This window comes from Somniosus microcephalus, chromosome 14, assembly GCF_052327205.1.
Source record: "Somniosus microcephalus isolate GS21.2 chromosome 14, FLI_Smic_1.0, whole genome shotgun sequence".
NCBI lineage: Eukaryota > Metazoa > Chordata > Chondrichthyes > Squaliformes > Somniosidae > Somniosus > Somniosus microcephalus.
In genome coordinates, this window is record NC_141000.1 from 112145427 (window position 1) to 112169075 (window position 23649).

At 49.6% G+C, this 23649-nt stretch overlaps 1 protein-coding gene across 2 annotated transcripts in view; it reads left to right on the forward strand.

The window, feature by feature from the left end:
• Positions 1-8491: 8491 nt before the first annotated feature.
• bace2 (beta-secretase 2) overlaps positions 8492-23649 on the forward strand; it is a 90349-nt gene continuing 75191 nt past the window's right edge. Inside the window, exons 1-2 of one of the 2 annotated variants that reach the window (XM_086007198.1) lie at positions 8492-9255; positions 21891-21979. In XM_086007198.1, coding sequence (XP_085863324.1) covers positions 8992-9255; positions 21891-21979 — 353 coding nt within the window. In that variant the 5' untranslated portion in view covers positions 8492-8991. The remainder of the gene's footprint in view (positions 9256-21890; positions 21980-23649) is intronic. The other variant, XM_086007197.1, reaches the window with a different exon arrangement.

Here is a 23649-nt window from a genome sequence, read left to right on the forward strand (position 1 = left end):
CAGTTCCACAGGCACTGACTCTCACTGGGGCACAGTTCCACAGGCACTGACTCTCACTGGGGTACGGTTCCACAGGCACTGACTCTCACTGGGGTACAGTTCCACAGGCACTGACTCTCACTGGGGTACGGTTCCCCAGACACTGACTCTCACTGGGGTACAGTTCCCCAGGCACTGACTCTCACTGGGGCACAGTTCCCCAGGCACTGACTCTCACTGGGGTACGGTTCCCCAGGCACTGACTCTCACTGGGGTACAGTTCCACAGGTACTGACTCTCACTGGGGTACATTTCCCGTGTAACTGATTCAACCGTTCCAGAAGCTACCCGAGGGGGCCATTCTTCATATGCGAGCCCAGACAAAGTTACGCAATGAGATTAAAAGGCTGTTTAATTTCCTGTGTTTTTCCAGTCCTGACGAAGTGTTTCGACCCGAAACGTTGACTCTGTTTTCTCTCCACGGATGTTGCCTGGCCTGCCGAGTTTTCCCTGCATTTTCTGTTGTTATTTTGCTTTTCCAGCATCCGCAGTATTTTGCTTACGCAATGGGATGTCCGATGGTCAAATGTCACATGATGGAACCTCCGGGAATACGTCCAGAGTTGGTAATTCCTGTGACCTTGCAAACTATTACTTTACTTGACTTGACACGAGTATGAACTCACCAGAAGCTGAGCCAAGTGTCCCTCGTCACTTGTGCTGTATGCAGCGCCCTCTGCTGCACTATCCACATTCGTGTCAGAGGCTGCATGGGCAGTGGTGTCCCGTCAGAAATCAGGCGTGTCCGCTCTCTGTAGATAATTGTCCAGCGTAGAGTGGAGTTAGCTAATGGTTTTAAGGGACTGCATTACATTTAAATTACATAATGGAACATGCAAGAGATGCCAATGCTGTGCATGAACAGCATCGCATTGGGCTTCTTGTTGAGCAGAAAATCTGATCAGTGAAGTTCACGTAAAAATGTTTAATACGTTCATGCTACATAGAAACATAGAAGATAGGGGCAGGAGTAGGCCATTCGGCCCCTCGAGCCTGTTCCGCCATTCAATGGCTGATCATCCAAATTCAGTACCCGGTCCCTGCTTTCTCCCCATATCCTTTGATCCCTTTAGCCTTAAGAAATATATCCAACTCCTTCTTGAATATATTTAATGAATTGGCCTCTACTGCCTTCTGTGATAGAGAATTCCACAGGTTCACCACTCTCTGGGTGAAGAAATTCCTCCTCATTTCTGTCCTTATCCTTAGACTGTGACCCCTGGTTCTGGACTCCCCGACCATCGGGAACATCCTTCCTGCATCTAGTCTGTCCAGTCCTGTCAGAATTTTATAAGTTTCAATGAGATCCCCTCTCATTCTTCTAAACTCCAGCGAGTACAAGCCCAATCAACCCAATCTCTCCTCATACGTCATTCCTGCCATCCCAGGAATCAGCCTGGTGAACTTTTGCTGAACTCCCTTCATGGCAAGAACATCCTTCCTCAGATAAGGATTCATTCCTTCTGTTTGCTGTTTTATTACAGGCTTTAATCCTCAACATACAGGTTAATGCCAGTGTGCAAATAGTGCACACACGAAGGTCATACAAGTGATCACAGTGAACTTCATTGATTGGAATTTCTAATTCTTATTGGTTGATAACTTTGATTGACAACTGATGTCATCACCAACAACAATGAAGCAAGTGTCCCTTCTCAAAGGGGCACAACCAATAAAACTGTAGCTTAAACCAAATTTAAAGGAAACTTAACAAGTCAAATTAAAATGTTATTCCCAGGGGGGTGACGATGCACTCCAGTCCCTCCGGTGCCCACCGGTCGCGCAAGACCTCAAACGTGCCGGCGGACACCGCGTTCTCCATCTCCAGGGGCACCCGAGCGCGAACATAGCCGCAGAAGAGAGGCCGGCTGTCGGGCCGAACGACCCCCTCGATCGCCTGCTGCCTGGACCTGCTAATGGCCACCTTGGCCAGGCCCAGGAGCAGTCCTATGAGGAGGTCCTCCAACTTTCCTGCTCCCCTCTACACTGGGTGACCAAAGGCCAGGGGCATGGTGATGGGAATTTCTATATTCTTGTTTTATTTTTCCACACAGGGATCATAACCTGTTAGGCTTGCATCCAACCAAGAAACTTGAAGAGGGGGGGCCATAGCCCTTTCTGGATAGATGGGCTGAATGGCCTTTGTGCTTTCTGCCCTATTTACACTAGTCTGTAAAATTCTGGTGTCAGGGGAAAAGGACCAGTCTTCAACCTCCCCCCACCCTTACAGTAAAGGGCCATGTCTGGCCACCCAGAATACCCTTATAGGGCCTCAAGGTCATTCTTGCCAGCTGAGGCTGGCCAGAGTACTGTTGGAACCCTTGGAAAGGCCCCAGAAATGTTCCAGACAATGGTAATCTATCCTGGAGGGGCTCCGTTACCTACCAAACACTGGCAAAATGCCACCTTAAGCCACTGAAGATAATAAAAAATGCTTGGCCCAGAAATTCGGGCCGGGGGCTTCCCGCGGGTGCAAGCCTCCGACCTGCACTTACCTAGCGCGCCGGCCATTGAGCTGTGGGGCCCGCGTGGGATTCCGATCCTGGGCCTCCTCCAGCTGCCAGCGCGCAGTGCTTGCGTATCCCAGGGGCGCAGTTACTTCGATGCGTCCCCTGGGATCACGTGGACCATGGAGAGCCAATGGTAGCAGGGAAATGCCCATTCATAAAATTGACAGGAAGAGCTGTCAAAACTATAAAAACTATAAGCCCCAAAACATCACTAAAACTTCAAATAAATTTTTTAAAAAGCCATCACATTTTTTAAATAACTATAAATTACATAAAATAACTATTTTAAACAATAATTTAAATTTTTGAAAAAATTAATTACATTTTCTAACGGGGCTAAAAATAAACTTACCTTTCTTTAAAGTATTTAAAAATAATAAACCTGTGGAAAAAATGTTTTAGTTTTAATTAATTCACCACTTACCTTGTTAAAAGCAGGCCTTGCGCCTGCTTTTTACATGTGTAACTCCTGGAGACTTACCCTCCCGGAGAAACCTGCAAAAAAAACGTAAGTTCCTTGCGCACGCGCTGCCTCTCCGGCGCACGCGTTCCACCTGCCAACCCCTTCCTTTCAGGGAACGGAAGTTCCGGTTTCCCGCGCATGCGCAGTGCATGCACAAAACCGGCATTTCTGTTGGGCCTACGGGTGAGTACCCAGCGCGTACTCACCCGTGGGGACCCGAATTTCTGGGCCATAATGTCTTTATCTTCAGCCTCAGAGGGTCTCAGCAGTCCCCTAACAAGTGGGTGCAGGCCTCTAAGATGTAGGTGGGTGGATTGAGTCAAGTGTTTTCATTGCAGGAAGCATTTTTTAACAATAGAAATAATTTGCTAATAAGCCAACAAATACAGAACATGATCTAGAATACAGAATTAGAAGTCTCATGGTGTGCAATATGCCTTAGATGGCGTAAATCGGACCACCCTCCAATCTGCAGACCCCACTGATCTACAGCCACTGGCCTCAGTGCAGCATAACTGCAGCCCAGGGCAAATTACCTGACCACCTGGCACAGCCCCTTTAAGAAAGACCTGCATTTGTATGGCGCCTTTCACGACCTCAGGACGTCCTAGAGTGCTTTACAGCCAATGAAGTACTTTTGAGGGGTAGTCACTGTTGCAAGGCCGAGGTTGAGACCCAGGAGCGAGGTCGGGACCCAGGGGCGAGGACAGAGCCCATGAGCGAGGTCGGGACCCAGGGGCGAGGACAGAGCCCAGGAGCGAGGTCGGGACCCAGGAGCGAGGACAGAGCCCAGGAGCGAGGTCGGGACCCAGGAGCGAGGACAGAGCCCAGGAGCGAGGTCGGGACCCAGGGGCGAGGACAGAGCCCAGGAGCGAGGTCAGGACCCAGGGGCGAGGACAGAGCCCATGAGCAAGGTCGGGACCCAGGGGCGAGGACAGAGCCCAGGAGCGAGGTCGGGACCCAGGAGCGAGGACAGAGCCCAGGAGCGAGGTCGGGACCCAGGAGCGAGGACAGAGCCCAGGAGCGAGGTCGGGACCCAGGGGCGAGGACAGAGCCCAGGAGCGAGGTCAGGACCCAGGGGCGAGGACAGAGCCCATGAGCGAGGTCGGGACCCAGGGGCGAGGACAGAGCCCAGGAGCGAGGTCGGGACCCAGGAGCGAGGTCGGGACCCAGGAGCGAGGTCGGGACCCAGGAGCGAGGTCGGGACCCAGGAGCGAGGACAGAGCCCAGGAGCGAGGTCGGGACCCAGGGGCGAGGACAGAGCCCAGGAGCGAGGTCGGGACCCAGGGGCGAGGACAGAGCCCATGAGCGAGGTCGGGACCCAGGAGCGAGGACAGAGCCCAGGAGCAAGGTCGGGACCCAGGGGCGAGGACAGAGCCCATGAGCGAGGTCGGGACCCAGGAGCGAGGACAGAGCCCAGGAGCGAGGTCGGGACCCAGGAGCGAGGACAGAGCCCAGGAGCGAGGTCGGGACCCAGGAGCGAGGACAGAGCCCAGGAGCGAGGTCGGGACCCAGGGGCGAGGACAGAGCCCATGAGCGAGGTCGGGACCCAGGGGCGAGGACAGAGCCCAGGAGCGAGGTCAGGACCCAGGGGCGAGGACAGAGCCCAGGAGCGAGGTCAGGACCCAGGGGCGAGGACAGAGCCCATGAGCGAGGTCGGGACCCAGGAGTGAGGACAGAGCCCATGAGCGAGGTCGGGACCCAGGAGCGAGGACGAGGCCCAGGGGCGAGGACGGAGCCCATGAGCGAGGTCGGGACCCAGGAGCGAGGACGAGGCCCAGGGGCGAGGACGGAGCCCATGAGCGAGGTCGGGACCCAGGAGCGAGGACGAGGCCCAGGGGCGAGGACGGAGCCCATGAGCGAGGTCGGGACCCAGGGGCGAGGACAGAGCCCATGAGCGAGGTCGGGACCCAGGAGCGAGGACAGAGCCCATGAGCGAGGTCGGGACCCAGGGGCGAGGACAGAGCCCATGAGCGAGGTCGGGACCCAGGGGCGAGGACAGAGCCCAGTAGCGAGGTAGGGACCCAGGAGCGAGGACAGAGCCCAGGAGCGAGGTCGGGACCCAGGAGCGAGGACAGAGCCCAGGAGCGAGGTCGGGACCCAGGGGCGAGGACAGAGCCCAGGAGCGAGGTCGGGACCCAGGAGCGAGGACAGAGCCCAGGAGCGAGGTCGGGACCCAGGGGCGAGGACAGAGCCCAGGAGCGAGGTCGGGACCCAGGGGCGAGGACAGAGCCCAGGAGCGAGGTCAGGACCCAGGGGCGAGGACAGAGCCCATGAGCGAGGTCGGGACCCAGGGGCGAGGACAGAGCCCAGGAGCGAGGTCAGGACCCAGGGGCGAGGACAGAGCCCAGGAGCGAGGTCAGGACCCAGGGGCGAGGACAGAGCCCATGAGCGAGGTCGGGACCCAGGAGCGAGGACAGAGCCCATGAGCGAGGTCGGGACCCAGGAGCGAGGACGAGGCCCAGGGGCGAGGACGGAGCCCATGAGCGAGGTCGGGACCCAGGGGCGAGGACAGAGCCCATGAGCGAGGTCGGGACCCAGGGGCGAGGACAGAGCCCAGGAGCGAGGTCAGGACCCAGGGGCGAGGACAGAGCCCATGAGCGAGGTCGGGACCCAGGGGCGAGGACAGAGCCCATGAGCGAGGTCGGGACCCAGGAGCGAGGACAGAGCCCAAGAGCGAGGTCGGGACCCAGGAGCGAGGACGAGGCCCAGGGGCGAGGTCGAGGCCCAGGAGTGGCGCATCATGGACCAGCAGCGGGGTCAGGGCCCAAGGAAGGTGCAGCACGGGTCAACAGCGAGGTCGGGAGGATCACACTGTAGCAGAGAGGACCTGTGGGAAGGAGGGAGGAGGACAGTAGGAGTATGTTTGTGTGTGTGTGCTAGGCCGTTGTAGCAGAGCCTGGTCTCCAATCGTCTTGGATCCCCTTGCCATTGGACCAAGACCTTGCTCTGTCAAGCCCGAGCTGGTGTGCAACGGCCACCCCACGTTAAAAGAATTCATGCACAGGCATCTTTCACCCTTTAAAATGAAGTCGAGACCTGGAACGTCAGGACCCTCATGGACAAGCCCAACAGCGACAGACCGGAACGCCGTACTGCTATCATTGCCCGGGAGCTCAGACGTTTTGACATAGATATCGCCGCCCTAAGTGAGACCAGGCAGGCAGAGGAAGGCCAGCTCAAGGAGCAAGGCAGTGGTTACACCTTCCTCTGGAAAGGCAAACCTGAAGAAGAACACCGCCTCCATAGGGTAGGCTTCGCCATAAAAAATGAGCTAGTTGGACGTCTCAGAGACTCCCCTTGCGGAATAAATGAACGCCTCATGACTCCACGGCTCACCCTAGCCCAGAACCAGTACACTACGGTCATCAGTGTGTATGCCCCAACACTGGAAGCCACAGGCGAGACCAAAGAGGAATTCTACTCCAGCCTCAAACAATCCCTGTCCCGAGTCCCAACGGGCAACAACCCGATCCTCCTTGGCGACTTTAACGCCAGAGTTGGAAAGGACACAGACCTATGGGGAGGTGTGATCGGCAGAGAGGGGGTAGGGAAAGCCAACTCCAACGGTACCCTCCTCCTGACGAAATAATTAGAACATGGCCTTGTCATAACCAACACCTTGTTCTGTCAGAGAGACAAGTACAAGGCTTCATGGCAACACCCTCGCTCCAAGCACTGGCATCTGCTGGACTAAGTCATCGGCCGAGCGAGGGACCGCAAGGATGTCTGCATCACCCGCACCATGACAAGAGCTGATGACTGCTGGACAGACCACCGCCTAATCCGCTCTGTCACCTCCATCAGCGTAGCCCTAAAACAGCAGCGGCAACAGAAACAATGCCGCAGGAAAATCAGTGCTGGAGCACTCAAAGACCCTGCTAAGAAAGCCCTATTCAGCCTGCGCCTCACAACCAACTTGACGACTCCCAGTGAGTCAGAGACACAGAGTGTCCACGGTGCCTGGTCTGCACTCAAGGCCTCCATAATCAGCACCTATGAAGAGATGCTTGGTCACTCGACCAGGAAACACCAAGACTGGTTCGATGAGAACAACCAGGAGATCCAGGAGCTAATAATCCGCAAGCACAAGGCATTCCTGATCTGGAAACAGCAACACAACTCGAGAGCAAGAAAGCATCTCTATAGACGCCTGAAGGCTGAGGTCCAACAAAAAACTTGCGACCTAAAGAACAGATGGTGGGTGGAGAAAGCGCAGGAGATCCAGCAGCTAGCCGACAACCACGACGTGCGTGGATTCTTTAGCGCAGTCAAGACCACCTACGGCCCAAGCACCTAAGGTCCTACCCCACTGCAGGCCAAGAACAGAGAGGTAGTCATCAAGGACAGAGAGGCAGTCAGTGCCCGCTGGAAGGAGCAGTTCGAAGATCTCCTTAACTGAGACTTTGTCTTCGATGCGAGCATCCTCAACTCCATCCCGCAGCATGCTACCCGCCACCACCTCAGCACAACCCCAGGCTGGCATAAGTTTGAAAAGACCATCAGACAACTGAAGAACAACAAGACCTCAGGACCAGATGGAATCCCCGCCAAGGCACTAAAGCATGGCGGAGAAGCACTATTGGTGCGAATACATGAACTCATTTCTTTTATTTGGAAGGAGGAGAGCACGCCAGGGGATCTCAGAGACGCTGTAATCGTGACCATCTTCAAGAAAGGGGACAAGTTCGATTGTGATAATTACAGAGGAGTTTCCCTGCTGTCTGCCACAGGGAAAGTCATCGCAAGAATCCTCCTCAATCGCCTTCCCCCAGTGGCTGAAGAGCACCTCCCAGAGTCGCAATGCGGATTCCGCCCACTAAGGGGCACAATGGACATGATCTTCACCGTGCGTCAATTACAAGAGAAATGCAGGGAACAACACCAACCGCTGTACATGGTCTTCTTTGACGTCACAAAGGCCTTCAACACTCAACCGTGAGGGATTATGGAGTGTCCTCCTCAAATTCAACAGCCCTCAAAAGTTTGTCACCATCCCCCGCCTGCTTCACGACGACATGCAAGCCATGATCCTGACCAACGGTTCCACCACAGACCCAATTCACGTACGGACCGGGGTCAAGCAAGGCTGTGTCATCACACCAACGCTCTTCTCGATCTTCATTGCTGCACAGCAAGCTCCCACAAAGAGCAATGAGTTAAATGACCGGATCATTTATTTTAGGTGTTGATTGTGGGGTTAATATTGGCCAGGACACCGGGAGAACTCTCCTGCTCTTCTTTGAATACTGCCATGGGATCTTTTACATCCATCCGAGAGTTGGCACCGACAGTGCAGCACTCCCTCAGCACCGCACTGGGAGTTGTCAGCCTGGATCATGCACTCAAATTCTGGCTCAGAGGAGAGAGTGCTACCCACTGAGCTGACAAAAGAAAAATACTGCCGACTCTCTAAATCTGAAATGAAAACAGAAAATGTTGGCCAACACTCAGCAGGTCAGGCAGCAACTGTGGAAAGAGAGACAGAGTTAACGTTTCAGGTCTATGACCTTTCAGCAGAAACTGAGCTCCACACCCACCCCTTCGTTGCAAAGCTTTTCACCCCACTTCCTAAATAAAAATTCTCCGCGAGTAAAAGACCTCCGCACATTATCCACTAGGGGTCTGTCCAGCACTCCGAACAACTTTTGCAAAGTTTCCCATTCCAGCGGCTCGTCACATCCGTTTAAAGTGAAGTTTGGGCAAGAGTTTTTTCTGGGACGTTGAACAAGTTTGCTTCGAAAAGTTTAAATTTGACACACTTGGCAGGTAGCAGAATTTACTTTCCATTAGTTTAAGTGTTTGGTTTTAAAAATAGGGAAAACTTTTTTCCAATCTAAAAACTTGAAGCAAGTTTTAAAAAAAAAAGCCACAATGAGTCAATTTCAACCCGGATTTTCGAGATGAAATAGCAAAGTTGCAACCCTTGTGGCGCAGGGTTTTTGCGGAGTTGAACGGGTCTGTATTTTCCCCGGTGAAATGATGCTCTTTGTGAGGCTGGTGTTGCTGTCGGTGCTGGGGGTTTGCCGAGCCCAATACTTTCTGCTCCCCCTGAAGATCTCCTCCACTTACAACAGCACGGGACTGCTGCTTTTGGACAGCCGGAGCTCGCAGTTCCAGGGCATCTCCCTCGCCTCTCTGCCTGCCGGTGCAGTCAGCTTCCTGAGTATGGTCAATAACCTGAAAGGCGATGTGGGGAGAGGCTATTATCTGGAGGTACTGATAGGGACGCCGACACAGAAGGTGAGAAATGTTTGACTTACTCAAAGTTTAATGGGGAGAAAATGTTGTTGTAAATATTTTTTTTTTTAAAAGAGCATGATAAAGTGTGAAACTTTTTTTTCCCTAATGGCCAGTAGGAAGCTATTTGCTTATGATGGCCTAAATCATGGCAAAATATAACCCCCGCCCCCCCCCCCGGCACTCACCTATTAACACAGGGGTGTCCAGTTTAAAGATGTGATTACACTGGGGAGGGTAGAGGAGATTTCCGAGGATGTTACCAGGACTGGGGAATTTTAGCTATGAGGAAAGATTGGATAGGTTGGGGTTGTTTCCTTTACAACAGAGGAGGCTGAGGGGAGACTTAATTGAGGTGTATAAAATTGAGGTGCCTAGATTGAGGGGATAGGGAGAACCTATTTCCCCTAGCAGAGAGGTCAATAACCAGGGTGCATAGATTTAAAGTAATTGGTAGAAGGTTTAGAGGGGATTTGAGGAGAATTTTTTTCACCCAGAGGGTGGTGAGGGCCTGGAACTCACTGCCTGAAAGGGTGGTAGAGGCAGAGACACTCATCACATTGAAAAAGTACTTGGAAATGCACTTGAAGAGCCGGAACCTACAGGGCTACGGACCAAGAGCCGGAAAATGGGATTAGGCTGGATAGCTCTTTTTCGGCCGACACGATGGACCGAATGGTCTCCTTCTGTGCAGTGAATTTCTGAGATTCAATTTATGGCCCCTTGCCTCCTAGAAGTCTGGCCCTCCAAGCCCAGGCAAATCAGTCCAACTGGCATTCATTGGGCCAGACTTTGCTGGAAAAAGTAACAATTAATGTCCAAATCGGCCAACAACTTGTGGCAATGAAGAGCTACTCTGTGAATTGCGAATCGCCACAAGTTACTGGTCAATTTGCACCTCTCCGCCGTTGGCCGTGTCAGCTGTGGCTCAGTGGGTAGCCTTCATGCCTCTGAGTCAGATGGTTGTGGGTTCAAGTCCCACTCCAGAGACTTGAGCATAAAAATCTAGGCTAATGTTCCAGTGCAGTACTGAGGGAGAACTGCACTGTTGGAGGTGCCGTCTTTCAGATGAGACATTAAACCGAGGCCCCGTCTGCTGTCTCGGGTGGACGTAAAAGATCCCATAACACTATTTCGAAGAAGAGCAGGGGAGTTATTTCCGGTGTCCTGGCCAATATTTATCCCTCAAATCAACATCACAAAAACAGATTGTCTGGTCATTATCACATTGCTGTTTGTGGGAGCTTGCTGTGCGCAAATTGGCTGCCGCGTTTCCTACATTCCAACAGTGACTCCACTTCAAAAGTACTTCATTGGCTGTAAAGCGCTTTGGGATGTCTGGTGGTCGTGAAAGGCGCCATATAAATGCAAGTCTTTCTTTCTTTAGCCTCCTGAAAACTGCAACCTCCCTGTGATTTTCATGAACTTGGTGCATTTGCACATTAATTGACCATTAAACTTGCCACAGCAAATTAAGTCTAGTAATTAACTGCATAAGTACCCTTTTAATGGCGTGATAATTGTTGATTGCCAATCAACCCCTCTGGCCCAGAAAGTTATCAACCCAATTTCGTGACCGGTGGGCGCCGCGGGGACTGGAGTGCATAATAGGTCCAAATGACCAAATTTTAATTTAATTTCTGATTTCTGATTTGAGTTCTTAAAAGTTACTGGATTTTTAGTTGTTTTTGATTTAACACAAGAGGAGAAAGTTATCAACCTCCCTCTCTTCCGCGGCCATGTTCGCGGCCGGGTGGCCCTGGAGATGGAGCACGCGGTGTCCGCCGGCGAGCTCGAGCTCTTTCGAGACCGGTGGGCGCCGCGGGGACTGGAGTGCGTAGTTGGTTTAAACAACCAGACTTTAATTTAAGTGGTTAAGTTTTGTTTCGGGGTTTATTGGACTGGTCGGTAGTGTATTTGTTTAATGTATTTTTATTGGTTTAAACAAAAGAGGAGAAAGTTATCAATCGTAAGTGTGGAGTCTCATTCCTTCAGGTTGTGAATTACTTTAGGAGATTTTAACAATGTCAAATTTTAAATTTAATTTATTTTTCTTACCTTTCTTTCGTCTCTCTTTTTCTTTCTCCCAATCCAATCTTTCGTTCCCTCTTTTTCTCTTTCTGTACCTGATTTGGCATTGAATTCACCCACTCTAGTTCACCCTCCTTCTCAGTCCGTCCTCTGTTTAATTTCTCAATCCATAAATCTCATTGGTTAAGGCCACTTAGGTCCCAGATGTCCTGTTGCCTGTTATCAGCTCGCACTTCCAGCAAATTTGTGGGCAAATCTTTTTGAAAAACCTAGGCATGCATGAACGGATCTAACTAACTGGACAAACTGCGAGATGCCCTGCTTCTGCAAAATATGGCCCATAATGTTTTTTATTTCCTGGTTTGTTCTGTTTAGATTTTGTGTGGGTCTGGGAGGTTTGGAAAGAACTGTCCTTGGGGCTGTTTGCCTTGTTGGATAAATCTAAAGTTTAGAGACCATAAGATCTGTTGGCATCAATGGCTTGAGATGTAGGACAATTGTTGAGAGCATTGATTCATATTAAAGGCGTGGTCCCCGAGACTCTGTTGCACTAATCAGTGTAGCCCACAGAGATGAAAAGGCTCGGACACCCCCCCCCCCCCCCCCACCTTAAACATAGAAGATAGGAGCAGGAGTAGGCCATTCGGCCCCTCGAGCCTGCTCCGCCATTCAATGAGATCAGGGCTGATCATCCAAATTCAGTACCCTGTCCCTGCCTTCTCCCCATATCCCTTGATCCCTTTAGCCTTAAGAAATATATCCAACTCCTTCTTGAACATATTTAATGAATTGGCCTCCACTGCCTTCTGTGGTAGAGAATTCCACAGGTTCACCACTCTCTGGGTGAAGAAATTCCTCCTCATCTCTGTCCTAAATGGCTTACCCCTTATCCTGAGACTGTGACCCCTGGTTCTGGACTCCCCGGCCATCGGGAACATCCTTCCTGCATCTAGTCTGTCTAGTCCTGTTAGAATTTTGTAAGTTTCAATGAGATCCCCTCTCTTCTAAACTCCAGCGAGTATAAGTCCAATCGACCCAATCTCTCCTCATACATCATTCTTGCCATCCCAAGTATCAGTCTGGTGAATCTTCGCTGCGCTCCCTCCATGGCAAGAACATCCTTCCTCAGATAAGGCGACCAAAACTGCACACAATACTCAAGGTGTGGTCTCACCAAGGCCCTGTACAACTGCAGCATGACATCCTTGTTCCTGTACTCAAACCCTCTTGCTACGAAGGCCAACATACCATTTGCCTTCTTAACTGCCTGCTGCACCTGCATGCTTACCTTCAGCGACTGGTGCACAAGGACACCCAGGTCTCGTTGCACTTCCCCGTCTCCCAATCTATTGCCGTTCAGATAATCTGTCTTCCTGTTTTTGCCACCAAAGTGGATAACCTTGCATTTATCCACATTATACTGCATCTGCCATGCTTCTGCCCAATCACCCAACCTGTCCAAATCATACTGGACTTTCTCGGCATCCTCCTCACAGCACACACGCCCACCCAGCTTTGTGTCATCTGCAAACTTGGAGATATTACATCTAGTTCCCTCGTCTAGATCATTTATATATATCTTAAAGCATTCAGCTTGCCATTTCTCTCAAAAGCCTATCTTTTCGACGATTTTTTCTCCTACCCCACCCACCCTGCTAATTTGTTTTCTGCCCACACTCCGTGTCCTTTTCCCCCCCCTTATTAAACTTCCTTTGCTATGTGAGGGCAGTTACACAAATATAATCTTCTGCTCTATATTAACGTATATCACTGGGACACTGGTCTGGGATGTCCTTATGACGAAACAGGTGAATGGCTCTTCCAGAGAAAATCACTTCCCATGCATTTCCATTTAAGACGGGTAGTGCCCTTTTGAAATGAATTTGGGTCAGCATTCTAACCTACAAGCTACTTTTGGTTATATTAACATGAACAACATTTTTTTAATGACATTTCTCTCAGCTGTTGCAACATAGAAATATTGGTTAATACTGATAACAAATTCTACTCTTGCATATGAGCAACGTTGCAACAATGGCACTTCTAATTATTTTGTAATGCTCTTTTAATGCATAGAAAGAAGAGAGAAATGCTTTGGGCTCGAATTGCCAAGCCCCGTGGATGCGGGTTTGGAGGCGGGAGTGGGGGGAAAATTGCAGAATCGGGGGGCACGAACCCTTCCCGCCCCAACCCGTTTCCCAGGAGGCGGGTACCCGACCTGTGCTGGGAGCCGCCTCCCCGAGGCGGGAAGGGGATTAGTGCCAATTAACTGCCTGTTAACAGGTAGTTAACAGGCAGTTTTTGGCCTAATCCCTATTTTTAGCCCTGAAGTGTGGGCTGCCTGACGGCTCCAAACCACGCCAAGTTAGCGAGGCCAACCATCGGGCTGAAGGGCTTGGAGGGTTCGAGATGTCCGGTGTTCAGGTGAGTGATGGGTGCATGAGTGCAGAGGTAAGTGTGCTTGGTGTGTGTAAAGTGTTTAAATAAGTTTTACTTACCTTTACTTACTAATGCAGGCTTCCTTCCTTCAGGTCTCTGGAGTCCCTCATCTCACCGGCATAGAAAGCAGAATGGCCGCGAGCTGTCAAAAGTTGCGGCTTTCTGTTCTGGAGAGATTTCTAACTGAGTCTGTGGAGAAGGACTCAAGTTAGAAGACAGATTGTCAGTGTTTGACAGCTTCACAGAGCTGTCAAACGCTGATATTTCATCTGTCAAAAGCTCTTGACAGATGAAATGTCAATCCCTGATGCCACCTGTAACCGGGTGTCCCTTAATTGGCCTGCTGAGCCCACTGGGCGGGCTCAACAAGGTCAATCAAGGGAAAATCGTATGGGTTGGCCACAAATCGATGGAGGTGGGACTACAACCCAAAAAGTGGGAGTCCCGCCTCCATCACGTCCCCATTGACAAAATCCAGCCCTTTGTGTGCACTCGCGCTCCCCCTCTCTTAAATAAAATGGAGTCTCTCTAAAACATTAGCCAAATTTCAATTTTGACAACACTGTGAAGTTACAGGATTAACACATTCAGAAATCGAGGTGAAATTTAAACAATAGTTTTAATTTTATGCACAGTATTCCATTTGGGCTGCAGTTAGATTCGAACCAGTATTTTGTGTGTTGAAAGGAATGAAGGATTTCTAAAGGCAGGAAAAATCAAACTGGATTTTTTTCTCATTCTACATCGCTCCAAAAGATGACTACTTTCTAAAATTTAGCACTAGGGTGGAGTACTTTGATATTTAATGGGAGAAATTTGAGGTGATGAGTTATAAGAACATAAATAGGAGCAGGAGTAGGCCATTCGGCCCCTCGAGCCTGCTCCGCCATTTAATGAGATCATAGCTGATCTGATCTTGGCCTCAACTCCACTTTCCTGCCCGTTCCCCATAATCCTCGATTCCCCTGTTTTTCAAAAATCTGTCTATCTCCGCCTTAAATATATTCACTGACTCCGCCTCCACAGCTCTCTGGGGTAGAGAATTCCAAAGATTCACGACCCTCTGAGAAGAAATTCCTCCTCGTCTCTGTTTTAAATGGGCGACCCCTTATTCTGAAACTATGCCCCCTAATTCTAGATTCCCCCACGAGGGGAAACATCCTCTCAGCATCTACTCTGTCAATCCCCCTCAGAATCTTTTATGTTTCAATAAGATCACCTCTCATTCTTCTAAACTCCAATGAGTATAGGCCCAACCTGCTCAACCTTTCCTCATAAGACAACCCCCTCATCTCTGGAATTAATCTAGTGAACCTTCTCTGAACTGCCTCCAACGTAAGTATATCCCTCCTTAAATAAGGAGACCAAAACTGTACGCAGTACTCCAAGTGTGGTCTCGCCAGCGCCCTGTACAGTTGGAGCAAGACGTCCCTACTTTTATACTCCATCCCCTTTGCAATAAAGGCCAGTATTCCATTTGCCTTCCTAATTACTTGCTGTACATGCATGCTAACTTTTTGTGTTTCGTGTACAAGGACTCCCAGATCCCTCTAGCATTCTGTAGTCTCTCTCTATTTAAATAATATTTTGCTTTTTTATTCTTCCTACCAAAGTGGATAACCTCACATTTTCCCACATTATACTCCATCTGCCAAATTTTTGCCCACTCACTTAACCTATCTGTATCCCTTTTGTAGACTCTTTGTGTACTCCTCACAACTTGCTTTCCCAGCTATCTTTGTATTGTCAGCAAATTTGGCAACAGTACACTTGGTCCCTTCATCCAAGTCATTTAATATAGATTGTAAATAGTTGAGGCCCCAGCACTGATCCCTGTGGCACCCCACTAGTTACAGTTTGCCAACCTGAAAATGACCCATTTATCCCGACTCTCTGCTTTCTGTTAGCCAATCCTCTATCCAATCTAATATATTACCCCCAACACCGTGAGCTCTTGTGCAGTAACCTTTTATGCAGCACCTTATCGAATGCCTTCTGGAAATCCAAATACACCACATCTACTGGTTCCCCTTTATCCACCCTGCTCGTTACATCCTCAAAGAACTCTAGTAAATTATAACTTTAAAAAGGTGCAATTCAAAGAAATGAGGGGCGACTAAAGCAAATAAATTGGTGGAAATTGTTTAGCAGCATTTCAGTACAGGATTCGTGGAACACCTTTAAAGGTATAGTGCTGAAAATGCAGGATAAATACATACCAAAAACCAATGAACTCAGACTGAACAAACGTGACCCAAAATGGATTAACAGACGTATCAAACTGAGGGATAAAACAATGACAAACAAATCCAGATCCATCAGTCTCGCCTCCATTCCAAGTGAAATATTGGATTTGATCAATTCAATTCAATTCAATTTTATTTGCCATATGTAACCAGTACAAGTACAATGGGATGCTTACTCCCCGTAGGGACACGTCAGCTATTCTTACAGCGCCGTGTTCAGAAAGTCAGTTCAATGGCTTCCAGTGGCAGTGGGAGCACGATGTCCCTCAGCCGCTCCGTCCTCCTCGTCACCGCGGCCTCCTCCTCACTGTTGCCGGCTCCACGTGTGGTGGCCTGCTTCTCCCGCTCACGATCCGACCTCTGGCCGCCATGCCCGGCTCCCCTCCTCCCAGTCGGACTGCGAGCTTCCCGCCATGGAGCTGCCGGCCGACGTGCTGTAGCGGGTCGTCGTGGCTGCTGCTGCTGCTGCTCGTTGCGCTGCGCTGCCTCCGCCCGACTTGCCGAACACATCGTCGGGATGTGAATGCTCCGGTCGCCGCGGCCTCCTCCTCACTGTCGCCAGCTCCACGGTCCGACGGCCCGGAGCCTGCTTCTCCCACTTACGGTCCGGTCTCTGGCCGCCATGCTCGGCTCCCCTCCTCCCAGTCGGACTGCGAGCTTCCCGCCACGGAGCTGCCGGCCGACGTGATCCAGCGGGTCGTCGTCGCTGCTGCTGCTGCTCGCCGCACTGCGCTGCCTCCGCCCGACTCGCCGAACACTTCGCTCCGGTTGCGGGAGCGAGCAGCGAGAGCGGGCAGCCCGAAGCAGGGAGAGCGCGCTAGCACTGGACCGCCTCGGCCGCCATCTTGACTTCCATTAGGAGTAAACTTGAGCATCTATCTAATAAGAGGCTTTGAACTGTCTAGGCCCTAAGCTCCGAAATTCCCTCTCTAAACCTCTCTGCCTCTCCACCTCTTTCTCCTATTTTTAAGATGCTCTTTAAAACCTACCTCTTCCTACCCTAATATCTCCTTGTGTGGCTCGGTGTCAAATTTTGTTTGATAACGCTCCTGCGAAGTGCCTTGGGACGTTTTACTACATTAACAGCGCTACACAAATGCAAGTTGTTGTTGTTGAATAAGATCTGTTTCAACTAAAGCTGAGTGATTCCTATGCCTAATTGTGTGCACGGGGACATAAGAGAAGAGCCTGCGACAGCATATTCTCTGATTGACCGTGAACAACGCGACGGAAGCTCAATTACAATGTAGCAATATGAACTGCGTATAAGTCAGCTGAACCCCCTTGGCACACATGCCTGAATTGCTCGTTTAAAATTTCAAGTCTGCAACTCCTATCTTCTGTATCTCTGATCTCCCTGTATTGTGTCATCCTTTGGTCCATGCAGAGTTACAGAATGTGATGCAATCTAGCCTTCAGTTGCTCCTTGTTCAAGAAATGGTGCAGCTGCTGAATAAAGGCATAGTTTCAGTGAGTGTACCTCATGTGGCTCCACATGACCGCCGTGTTGGTCGTGGGTGTTTCCCATGTGACTGGGATTTTAACAATGCGCCTCACAGAACCCATCCCTTGCTTTGCCTCCGACAAATGGAATTATTCTCTGCGCAGTACTTTAAGTCGGAGCTGCTGGCAAAAGTAATCCCAGGAACAAAAAGAAAACAATATTTTTGTTTTTAAAAAAGAACTGAGCTCCAACTCCTCCGTACAGTGCCTACCAGACAGGCTACGTGTCTGAGTGTCGGAGATTTTCAGGGCTTGCTGAAATCAGGACTAATTGACTATTTACTGCAATTCTGAAGGCCATCGGGTGAGACTGGGGTTTTTGTATGCTAGAAAGAAAGACTTGCATTTATATAGCGCCTTTCACGACCATCTGACGTCCCAAAGCGCTTTACAGCCAGTGAAATACATTTTTTGTAATGTAGGAAACGCGGCACAGCAAGCTCCCACAAACAGCAATGTGATAATGACCAGATAATCTCTTTTTTTAGTGATGTTGATTGAGGGATAAATATTGGCCAGGACACCAGCAATAACTCCCCTGCTCCTCTTCGAAATAGTGCCATGGGATCTTTTACGTCCACCTGAGAGAGCAGACGGGGCCTCGGCTTAATGCCCCATCTGAAAGACAGCACCTCCAACAGGGCAGCACTCCCTCAGCACCGCACTGGAGTGTCGGCCTGGATTTTTATGCTCAAGTCCCTGGAGTGGGACTTTGAACCCACAACCTTCTGACTCAGAGGCAAGGGTGCTGCCCACTGAGCCACGGCTGACACATTGGCACAGAACCCAGGAATAAACACACTTCCTTTTTTCAGTTTTTTAAAAGGACACTTCCCTCCCGCCTCCTGCGTGCCCCCCCCCCCCCCCCCCACCAACTCCCCAATTTTCTTACCTCCTCTCTGAAGAAGAGCGTGCATTTCTATAGCGCCTTTCATGATCTCGGGATGTCCCGAGGTGCTTTACAGTTAATGAAGTACTTGAAAGTGTGGTCACTGTTGTAATTTAGGAAATGCAGCAGCCAATTTGCGCACAGCAAGATCCCACAAACAGCAATGTGATAATGATAAGATCTGTTTTAGTGATGTTGGTTGAGAGGTACATTTTGGCCAGGACCTTGGGGAGCACTCCCTGCTCCTCTTCGAAGTAGTGCCATGGGTTCACCTGAGGGGGCAGACGGGGCCTCGGTTTAATGTTCATTCCAAGAGACGGCACCTCCTGCAGTGCAGCACTCCCTCAGTACCGCACTGAAGTATCAGTCTGGATTTTGTGCTTCGGTCTCTGGAGTGGGCCTGGTCCTGATTTCACCTTGTGGCTCAGACCGCTGTCCACTGAGCCATGGCTGAAAGATGCTGAACCCTTGTAGATACCGTTCCACAGGTGCCCATCTCCTTCCAATACCTGTCCAAGTGCCTACCTTTCACGTGAGCCTCGACTGCAACCTAGTGAAGGCGAGGAGGGGTGGTGGTGGTGGTGACAGGGTCAGGGGTCAAAGCCAATTCGTGTCTGGTCCTTCACACACCTTTATTTTCAGATAGAGGTCAGTAGAGAGAGATGAGGACTCACTCGCAGCATTTAAAAGAAATTAGATAAACAATTGAAGAGAAAGAAATATTCAGGGTTGCAGGGCACACAGGAGAATCCGATCAGAGGAGATATTTATTACATAACATAAGAAATAGAAGCAGGAGTCGGCCATTTGGCCCTTCGAGCCTGCTCTGCTATTCAATAAGATCATGGCTGATCTTCTACCTCATCTCCACTTTCCTGAACTATCCCCATATCCCTTGATTACCTTAATATTCAAAAATCTGTCGATCTCTGTCTTGAATATACCCAACGACTGAACCTCCACAGCCCTCCTGGGGTCAAGAATTCCAAAGGTTCACCACCCTCCGAGTGAAGAAATTTCTCCTCGTCTCCGTCCTATTATTCTGTGAAGGTAACACTTCACGGAAGTGTCGGCACAGGCACGATGGGCCGAATGGCCTCCTCCTGTGCTGTATGTGCCTGTGCCAGCGTTCAATCACGTGGTCTTCTAAGCTGACATTTCAACATTCAGTGGAACGATTACTGAAAGCAAATAAAAATTGCGGAAAATGGGAATCTAAAACAACTGTAGTAGGGGTGGAATGGGGTGTCCTATTTGCTCCTGAGTTGTGCGTCAAACACCACACCGTAACTCCACAACATCATACACCTCTGTCCCTCTCCTACCCCTACTGCAATTGAAGCTTTCATCAATTGACTTCATTTCTCCCTTGCCAACTTCCTGCATTCCACCTTTCACAAATTGTAAGTCATCCAATACTCTGCTACTCCTATCATTTATGCAATGCTAAGAACCAAGCTCTTTGTCCAAGCTGTTAGTCACCCTTCCTAATAACTCCTCCTTTGGCTTGGTGTCAAGTTATTGTTTGACTATACTTCTGTGACGTGTTTTGGCATGTTTTTCTAAGGTAATAGTCTTCTATAAATGCAAGTTGCTGCGGAGGACCTTGGACCCAATATTGGTGGGGAGCGAGTGGGGTGATTTTTAGCATCCGGGGAATGCGGAGGCCCTGCCGAATTTAGCGACAGGACCTCATTTGAATTATTTTCTGTTTCCTGCCCGACAGCCGGCCAGGTTGAGAGGCTGGCTGTTGGGCAGGAAGACCTGTGGTAGAAGGCCACAGCCGGGGACCGGAGAGCAGAACAAGAATTTGCAAAATGGGACAAACACCCAATTGAGATCCTACATGCAGAATTCTGTAAAAGTATCCTCTGGACTCAAAGGAAAACTGTAAACAATGCATGCAGGGCAGAACTAGGCCAATATCCATTAATAATCACTATCCAAAAAAGAGCCACCAAATTTTGGAAACACCTAAAAATGAGCAACCCCCACTGCTATCATTACGAAGCCCTGAAATGCCAAGAGAGGACCATAAAGAAGAATACCCTCAGTCAACTAGTCCTGGGACTCAGTGAAGTCACTACTAACAATAACCAGCCCCAGGACAGTGACAGCGTAACACAAAGAATTCGACCCAACACAATCGTCACTAAGCAAAAGGAAAAATATCTGTCATATTGGGCAGAAACAACAAAAACCCAAAACAAACTCAATTGCTACTTGGCCCTAAACAGACAATACAACATGGCTGATTACCTGACCATGGTAAAGGATAGCAAACTGAGAAAAACCTTGACAATGTACAGACTTAGTGAACATAGCCTGGCAATCGAAAAAGGTAGACACAGGCAGACCCGGCTACCAAGAGAGGACAGGATATGCTCTCACTGCAGTCAGGGAGTGGTGGAGACAGAGATGCACTTCCTCACAGCTTGTAGAAAATATCCGGGCATAAGGGAGAATTTCTACCCAAAATTCACAAAAATATGCCTGGAATTCAGAAATTTGAATGACGACCAAAAACTCCCATACCTACTAGGGGAAGAGAGAAATTGTGTAACCTTAGCGGCACACTATGTTACAGCTTGCCATAAACAGAGGGACAACCACTAAATATAAGAAAAGAGTATATACAAATTATATGAATGTATATTTATACACTCGGGGATATATCTGTTTATACACTGTATGGATAGATCTGTGTTTGTGTTCAACCATGAATGTTTTTCGATGCTTTGGCAACATAAGATGTACCTTGTCATGCCAATAAAGCGATTTGAATTGAATTGAGAGATGACTGGGGCCAGGGGGGGGAAGAGAGGGATGACTGGGGCCGGGCGGGGCGGGAGAGGGATGACCAGGGTTGTGGGGGCGGAAGAAGAGATGGCGGGGCCGGGGGAGATTCTCCTGGTCCACAAACAGTGCTGAAAAAGCACTTCCTGGTGGATCCAGCAGTTCTCTCATCCCTTTGGATTTCAGAGTCCAGGGAACCCAGTCTGCGCCCGTTAAATCCACATGGCTGCTAAAATCTGAGGCAAGCAGCCTCACTTAAATATTAGAATTATACTGACCCGCCTCTTGAGAGCAGGTTACTTGCCTGACCAGCAGCCACCCCCCCCCCCAGGTTAAACCAGAGGTTGGCCCGTTCGTGGCAGGATGGTGCTGGCTTTCCCATTTTTAAGAATTTAAACCTCCCCTTCCGGCCCGTCTCTTACCACCTCCTCTTCCCCCATGCCCCCCAGCCTGCCATTCGCCCGCCTGTCCTGGGTGAGGTGGGAAAGGAGGGTTAATTCCCCCCCCCCCCCCCATCTTTGTGTTTTTTCCCCTCCAACTTTCTTGCCTACTCTCCTGAAGGCGCTGCGTCCAACGGGCGGCTGATCCAATACCGCCCGTTCTGCGCCACCGCTTGAGACGAATTTCTAGGCGCTAAGTCTTGCCAGTGTGAGCCCTGTTCTTGCTTTCTCTCGTCCCTCTCTTCCAATGAATGGATTCCTTTGTAATATGTGCTGTGTTTCCTTCACATACAGATGAATATACTGGTCGATACTGGGAGCAGTAACTTTGCAGTGGCCGGTGCCCCATACGGCACGATGGGGACCTACTTCAAACCAGAACAGTGAGTACACAAACGTTGGCGTGTGGGGCGGTGGAGGACTACATGTGTACGTGAGGGGGGGTGGTGAGGGAGGGAGTTCAGACTTAGCAGGATGATTGTTGCTGTTTTGTAAAGTTCGACATCTTGTACGAGATGCGCATCACAAGGATGTTGCACAAGCCAGATGAATGGCGTCATTGTGACAATTTTTTTTTTTTACAGGTAAGTGACATTTGAGAAGCCATGGCCCAAAATGACAGATGTAATTGGGGTTGAAAAAATCAGTTGGGTTGGTTGTATGTGGGATGGTTTATGCCCACCTCTTTTAATGTCTCATTATGAAGGCGACACTTTCAACAATGCAGCACTCCCTCAGCACTGCACTGGAGTGTCAGCTTAGATTATGTGCTCAAGTCTCTGGAGTGGGACTTAAGCACACAATCTTGTGCCTCACAGGCAAGAGTGCTACCACTGAGCCAAGGCTGACATTTCAAAGGGTTTGTATAACTGAGGGGCGTGTATATAAGAAGCAGGAGCAGACCATACGGCCCCTCGAGCCTGCTCCGCCATTTAATAAGATCATGGCTGATCTTCTACCTCAACTCCATTTTCCCACCGTATCTCTTGGTTCCCTTGGTGTCCAAACACCTAGCGATCTCGAGGCCGTCGCCCATCCCTTCGTGTATGAGGGTTATGACCTCTGAGTAGGTTCATTCTAAAAAAAAATACCAAATTCCGATCAATGTAGGACTGTGATAAAAATGTAATATTTTGGTGAGTCTAGTTTTCACTTGGTGGCTCTCCCAGTTTGCACACAGTTTCCATTATAAATACAGGAAACTTTCTGATATCCGGCACTGACGGGACCGAGCTGGTGCCGTAACATCAAAAGTGCCGGACATACCAGAATTAATGTTTAAACATACGAAACTGAGAAGCTCCGTGTGAATCAACAAACCCTGTTGCTTAGCAACAGCTTCAAAACAGTCGGCTGCAGCTGCAAGCGTCTGTAGCTGAAGCTGTTGCTATAGCTACAGACCTTGCAGTGCTTGACTGGGGGGGGGGGGGGGGAAAAGCAACGAGAACTAAAAAAACATATAGAAAACGGCTCCTGATTTTTGCCGTTAGATCGAGTATTCTGGACATATAACCTCCGGATAAACCAAAGTTTCCTGTATGGCCATATGAATTTATAATGGAACAAGTTGATCGGATTACACACGCACTCGGATTGTTCCCTTGTTCTTTAATATTTTTTGTGACTTGACTTGCTTCACATGTTTGTGTAACTCTCGGTCCCAATGGATGGTAGAGATAGCTTTTTTTTGTTTATAAAGTTGTATTATTTGAAATGCTGCTGTGCATTTGTCCGGTCTATTGAATTTAAATGGTGGCCTTGTTGGTGAGTCCTTTTTAAAGAGGTCTTTTATCCCATTGGAAGGGAGTTACAATGATTTGATTCCATTTTCCGGGTAATTCCTCCTGCCAGCTTTGTGCTTTTAAATTAGGTGATCAATAGGGTCGTTTTTGTCTTTTGAAAATGAGCTATAATTAAAACGGAAGCAACAAGATTCAAGATTGAGATCCACAGATGAGTGTCTATGGGAAAGTATCAAATGCCTATGTGCTGAAACTTAATTAAGTCAAAATTGCTTTTCTATAATGGACCTGTTTATTTGAAATGTTTAATA